Source organism: Mandrillus leucophaeus, unplaced genomic scaffold (assembly GCF_000951045.1).
Source record: "Mandrillus leucophaeus isolate KB7577 unplaced genomic scaffold, Mleu.le_1.0 Scaffold602, whole genome shotgun sequence".
NCBI lineage: Eukaryota > Metazoa > Chordata > Mammalia > Primates > Cercopithecidae > Mandrillus > Mandrillus leucophaeus.
Window position 1 is genome coordinate 521738 of NW_012106498.1, and position 7142 is coordinate 528879.

The following is a 7142-nucleotide window of genomic DNA, read 5'->3' on the forward strand; positions in this document are numbered from 1 at the left end:
AAATAAATAAATAAATAAATAAAAACATCCTTTCTAAAAAGGTAAAAAATAAAAATCTTTGTAACCCTTTAACACCTTGACATGTAAACGGTTTATATACAGACTTGGACTAAAATAAGGAAGAATAGAAACGTGGTCTTTTTACTCTTGAGTTTTTCAACTTTAACAATTCCTTATCTAAGTGTTAGGCCCATAGCACTTTCTTGCTCTTGCAGATGCTTTTCTGCCTTCTCCACCCACCTGCATCTGCATTGTATTGAGGAGGCCATGCCATCCTATCTGGCCGTTTTTTGAGCAAAGCACTTCAATCTCTGTTTACTTCGGTAGTCTCATCTGTAAACAACAGGATTGAACCCGATCACCTGGTTTTCTGATTTGATGTGCTGCTACATAATTCTGGTATTGTAGAAGGTATGCTTCTTTTCATGAGGATTTTAGTTTGGATCATATTAAGTCTTCCTTTTTTCTTTTAGTGAAAACTTGAGGGAGTTACTTTTGAATACAAAAAGCTCTCAGAAAAGTTTCAAATTTTTAAAAACCAAACACTTTTGTTATACGGAAACTCTAAGGTTGATTTTTTTTTTTTTAAACTCACCTGAAATTTTATTAATGATATTGTAGAAAAGCTATCGCAAGTAGCTATCCATTTCTTCTTGTATATTCCATGGAAATTCTCCAAAGTAAGGCTAAAATTATGTAAATCCTTAAAATCATTCCCTGAAATAAATATTCATTGGTACTGTCGTTGTTCTAAATAACTCATTTTAGGAGTTAGTAACCTAACTGATGCTTCTTATTACTTGAGTACTTCATACACATTTCCTTAGTTTCCTTTCACTTTTTAAAAATTATAGATTCCTTTAATATCTCTGATCTCTTATGAGTTTATCCTTTTACTAATTTTGTGTCTAATTTTGTCTTTTCAGGTGAGGTATATCTGTTCAGCTCTAGGTTGTCGCCAATGGGATAGTGATGAAATGGAACAAGAGGAAGACATCCTGCTTCTACAGCGTACCCAAAAAACTGTTAGAGCTGTCGGACCTCGCAGTGGCAATGAGAAGTGTGTATTCAGATAGTGTTGCTGTTGGTGTTGTTTAGAAATACACCTAATACCAAAATTTATCAGACTTCTGTTTTTGGAAATTTTTGACTAGTTTCTTGCCTTAAAAGCATATTATTCTTTTTTTTTGAGATGGAGTCTTGCTCTGTCACCCAGGCTTGAGTGCAGTGGCACGATATTGGCTCACTGCAGCCTCCGCCTCCTGGGTTCAAGCGATTCTCCTGCCTTAGCCTCCCGAGTACGTGGGATTACAGGCACGTGCCACCACAGCCAGCTAATTTTTGTATTTTTAGTAGAGACGGGATTTCACCATGTTGGCCAGGCTGGTGTCAAACTCCCAACGTCAGGTGATCCAATGTGGGCCCTAAAATAAAAATGATTTCATGTTTATTAACAAATTCTGAACTGAACTTCTCACCATATGCTTCAGGATGTGGTAACCACAGGGGTTCTCATATGATGACTATTTATTAATTTAGTCTCAGGTTAATGATTTTTTATTTTTTTATTTTTTATTTATTTTTTTTTTTTGAGACGGAGTTTCACTCTTGTTGCCCAGGCTGGAGTGCAATAGCATGATCTTAGCTCACCACAGTATCTGCCTACTGGGTTCAAGCGATTCTCCTGCCTTAGCCTCCCGAGTAGCTGGGATTATAGGCATGTGCCACCATGCCTGGCTAATTTTGTATTTTTAGTAGAGACGGGTTTCTCCACATTGGTTAGGCTGGTCTCGAACTCCCAGCCTTAGGTGATCCACCCACCTCAGCCTCCCAAAGTGCTGGGATTTCAGGTGTGAGCCACAGCGCCCGGCCTAATGATATTTTTTATAGCAATCTCATCCCTCGAAGTTCTTTGAATACAGAAAGATGTTAAGAGAAAATTGATGTGTTTCTTTGAGCTTGAACCTATTTGATTCTCTAATTATGTCTAGTAGGTAGTTTCATAGTTTGTCTGAGTATCCCAATTTTAAAATAATAATTTTACTCAATTTTCTTGAACTATTAAAACATTTCTTTAGCCTAATTCCTTTCTGTTCCCTTCTTTAAATAATGAACGCCCTTATGTAATTTTTATATTTAAATATGTGATTAAAAAATGTGATACCTAGATTGGATATGTTGATCCTACATCAAATGCTTGATTTTTTTTAAACCTAATATTTAAGTTTTAAATTATATAGTAAAAATAACTTTAGATTCCATCTTTATCTTTTGAAAATGAACCAGACTTTAGGGTTTTGTCTGATCCAATGCAATGTAATTCTGTTTCTTTTCCTGAAAACTGTTTTCTCAAACTCAGTTAAGAATGCATTTATTCTTTCAACTTTGGACTATGAATAGGGCTTTGCATTTGCAGACAACTTGACCTTCTTTATCCTGACTGGATTTTGTTTTTTAAGTGTTTGAGTGCTTACTGGGAGCTCAGCTACCATAGCAGCAGATGTCCAACTTAACAGAATTTTGAGTTACCAGAATAGGAAGGATCTGGGTTTCTAAGATCCATGATTCTTTAAAATATAATTATTTCCATAAATGTCAGAATTCTTAACTATGCCCTTTTATATCTAAGTGATAAGACACTATACTCTCAGTCGTTGAGTGATTTTTCAATTTACTAATTATAGAGGAAACCTTATTACTGCCACTTTATGGATAAAACTACTGAAACTTACTTAGGAAAGGGTAAATGACTTGCCACATCTTGTTCAGTGGAGATCCAAGATTGGGGCTGAGGAGGTATGACCTTCACAGGTTTGGTATCCTGGATCACATTGCCTTTTTGAGGCCATGTTTTAGTGTGAATTTAAGACTGGTTCATTCATCTTGACTTTTACAGTGGTTTATGAGGGCATAATTTTGCTGTAGTTAAATGAAATGTATCCTGCCTTTAATCAAGAGGTAAGGCAGACTGTGTGCTACCTCATTTTAAGGTGACATTGATGTGTTTTGGGAAAATCACTCTGATGTAGAAGTACAAACATTTGTAAATTTTTGAGAGAAAATCTGTCCCTTAGCTGTTATAAGGGACACATCAGTCAGTCCACAACCCTCAAAACCGTTGTGTCTGAAGGGTCAGAACAAAGTTCTTGTGGGCCCTCTTGTGGCGTGAATCAGCAGAGCACTCTTTTCCAGAAGGTTATGTTGACTTGTTCTTTTTCTCATCACATAATTTTAGTATTTGCTTCTTCAATCTAGAAGAATTCTATATTATTTTGTCCCTTTATTTAAATGTAAATTTCTAAAACACACCTTTATAAATTTAAGGTGGAATTTCAGTGTTGGCCACTTTGAACTTCGGTATATTCCAGACATGGAAACGAGAGCCGGATTTATTGAAAGCACCTTTAAGCCCAATGAGAACACAGAAGAGTCTAAAATTATTTCAGATGTGGAAGAACAGGAAGCTGCCATAATGGACATAGTGATAAAGGTTTCGGTTGCTGACTGGAAAGTTATGGCATTCAGTAAGAAGGGAGGACATCTGGAATGGGAGTACCAGGTACCTAACATCACTGAGGATTTATAAATATGATTCTTCCTCTCCCAGTCTGACCAAACTTATTGATCGAGTGGAACGAAATTACTACTACTTGGGGCTCTCAGCTTGTTCTCTGTGCTTTTAGAAATTTGTTATTTTAAATGGTATTTTATGGGTTGGAACTACACAACTACTGCTTGAATTATTTAAGACCTTTTTTCCATTTTTGTTTAGTTTTGTACTCCAATTGCATCTGCCTGGTTACTTAAGGATGGGAAAGTCATTCCCATCAGTCTTTTTGATGATACAAGTTATACATCTAATGATGATGTTTTAGAAGATGAAGAAGACATTGTAGAAGCTGCCAGAGGAGCCACAGAAAACAGTGTTTACTTGGGTGAGTAAATGTATCTTATCTAACGATAGTATACATTGACATCTAGATTGTCTTCTTACACTGTTCCTTCCTACTTCAGGAGTGCCTGTAGTAGTTTTAAATCCTAATATCATCTCTGATTTAGGTTGCCCTTAAGATTTATACTTTGATTTCCATTCCTGCTACTTTTCCATTTGTCCAATTCTGAAATTTGTTTTGTTTTGTTTTGTTGGAGATGGAGTTTCACTCTTGTTGTCCAGGCTAGAGTGCGATGGTATGATCTCTGCTCACCACAACCTCTGCCTCCTGGGTTCAAGCGATTCTCCTGCCTCAGCCTCCTGAGTAGCTGGGATTACAGGCACCTGCCACCATGCCCAGCTAATTTTTGTATTTTTAGTAGAGATGGGATTTCACCACATTGGCCAGAATATAGTGCACCTGACCTCAGGTGATCCGCCCACCTCAGCCTCCCAAAGTGCTGGGATTACAGGCGTGAGCCACTGCACCCAGCCCAATTCTGAAATTTTTAATTACTGTCACATATTCTTTTTCTCTGAGATCTATATTAGAAAGGCTTAGAAATATTCTCATTATATAACATGATTTCAAATTACTCATTAGCCCAAGAATGGTGCCATGCACCTGTAATCCTAGCTACTCCAGAGGCTGAGATGGGAGGATCTCTTGACCCCTGGAGTTAGAGGCTACCCCAAACTATAATCATGTCACTGCACTCCTGCCTGGGTGACAGGACAACACTCTATCTGTTTATATATATATAATTGTTTATATGTAATTACATATATGTATTACATATATAATTATTTATATGTAATTACATATAAAATATACTTATATAGCTAGTTACATATCCTCAAAGTCTATAATTTCCTATATTTGTATTTGCATCCTTATTAGTTTGTGCCCCTCCCCTCTTTAAGATTAGGTTTATTTCTTTTTTATCAGTGCATCTATACAACTGACCTAAAAAATAAAATTCTGGTGTGCTTCTGGGCAATTGAAAGCCTTTAATATTATAAATTTTGAAAACTCTTGAATCTAAGTATTTGAATTAGTCTGTCATCAAATACTTATAAAATTCGTTAAGCTCTGACAATGTGCCACCCACCTGTCGGTTTGAATGCAAAGCAAAGCAAGAATTTGTATGTTATTATTTGTATTTGTTATTTGTATGTTGAATTTGTATGTTGTTAATTGTCATGTGTGTTTTGATAGTATTTAACTGAATTGTTAGCAATATTTCTAGAATTTAGGTAAACTTTCTTGAGAAAGTTACTTAGCCTAAGCTGTTTGTTTTGTGAGAGTACAGTGACTTCCTGTCTTTGAATTTTTCTACTGGAACAATTTTCCTGTATTACTGAAAATGTGCTATTATTCAGTGAGAAATATCATATGGACCTTGTGTGTAGCTTTCCCTCCCTGTTTTTGTTGAGTATCTGTTGAGTTTATCTTTGAATGCTTCAAGCATGTTTCTTCTTTGACAAGCGTTCTGTAGTATATGTAGAAATAACTGGAATTAATGAATTTTATTTCATTAAAAACCTTTTTTAAAAAATCAATGCATAATTGACAATGTTCTGGTTGATTCAGGAATGTATAGAGGCCAGCTTTATCTGCAGTCATCAGTCAGAATTTCGGAAAAGTTTCCTACAAGTCCCAAGGCTTTGGAATCTGTCAATAATGAAAACGCAATTATTCCTTTGCCAACAATCAAATGGAAACCCTTAATTCGTAAGTGAATTGTAAACTTTTCTAAATACTGTTAGCATTCAGACACCTAATCCTGACTGTCTTTGCCCTAGTTTTGAATACTGCAGAGATAAGAACTGTTATATACTTTTATTGGTAAACCATCATGGTATTTCAGATGTTAATAATGAATTTTTATTATCATTTAGGGCATTATTTCTTGGAAGCAGCAGTTGCTTCTATAAAAGTGTTAATAAAATATTTCTCTATACAACTTAGAAAAACTCTTAATCATTCGCTGACCATGCCAAAGTAACATTTAACTCTTAATGTATTTATATTAAGACCATTTAGGCAAAAGTTCTCTGGCTAGCACATCATATTCTTTGAGACATGAATGAATAGAAATCAAATACTGGGCACCTACTTCTTTCATTATCTTTCTATACCTTGTACGTGTTTTTTACTACATATATCATGTCATATTTTAATTGTTTGTTTAAATGACTCAGATTCTCTGTAAGACTGTGTGCTTTTCAAAGGCAAGAGTCCTGGGCCATTTGTTTAACTTACATGTTTGAACTGAATTATGGTTGAGTATCAGTTTATTCAATTAATGAGCACATGCCTTTTTATTCAAGTCATAACAGATAAGATTTAAGAAATATTATTATTAATAAAATAATTATTTTATTTTAGATTCTCCTTCCAGAACTCCTGTCTTGGTAGGATCTGATGAATTTGACAAATGTCTTAGTAATGATAAGTTTTCTCATGAAGAATATAGTAATGGCGCACTTTCAATCTTGCAGTATCCGTATGGTAAGTGAAAATACTGAGATTTATTTTATTTTTTAATTTGAAATTAATTAATAGAATTCAAATGAAGAAAAGTCGATTAGAATATAGAAAATAAAATATCTTGGGAGACAATTTCATGAATTATTACTAAGTATACAAGCTTCAAAGTTAGGTTGCCGGGGTTCAGATCCCATGTTTGCCACATACTAGATTGGGCACATCTAACTCCCTGTGTCTCACTTTATCTGTAAAATTAGAATAATAATCCTAATATCTATGTATTAAGTTGTTGTGAGGCCTAAATGAGATAATGCATGCAAAGTCTCAGTTAACATCATGCGTGTCACATAGTGTCAATAAACATTGGTTCTCGTTATTAGCTCTTCTTTATCGGCCTATATTATGTAGGCTGTATAGTAGCCTGTATAATGAAGAAAATGTGTTTTTCATAAAACCACATGAAAATGATGCACAAGTAGGTTATTTTAATTTCTTACTCAGACAAGAGAAATTAGTGCAAAAGTCAAGAATAGGTGAAATTTGGCATGAAATACATTTCTATTTAGTAAGCAATTTTTTGAAGTTAGGATATCTTCAGGTATGAAAGCCTTTTAAAAAGTTGTGGAATTGGCCGGGCGTGGTGGCTGAAGCCTGTAATCCCAGCACTTTGGGAGGCCGAGACGGGTGGATCACGAGGTCAGGAGATCGAGACCATCC

At 35.1% G+C, this 7142-nt stretch overlaps 1 protein-coding gene across 3 annotated transcripts in view; it reads left to right on the plus strand.

Annotated features, from left to right (window-relative positions):
• EIF2AK3 (eukaryotic translation initiation factor 2-alpha kinase 3) overlaps positions 1-7142 on the plus strand; it is an 84631-nt gene that overhangs the window by 44982 nt on the left and 32507 nt on the right. For all 3 annotated transcript variants that reach the window (XM_011999824.1, XM_011999822.1, XM_011999823.1), the window contains 5 exons: positions 927-1060; positions 3325-3559; positions 3773-3935; positions 5526-5666; positions 6324-6446. In XM_011999824.1, the coding sequence (XP_011855214.1) occupies positions 927-1060; positions 3325-3559; positions 3773-3935; positions 5526-5666; positions 6324-6446 (796 nt within the window). The remainder of the gene's footprint in view (positions 1-926; positions 1061-3324; positions 3560-3772; positions 3936-5525; positions 5667-6323; positions 6447-7142) is intronic.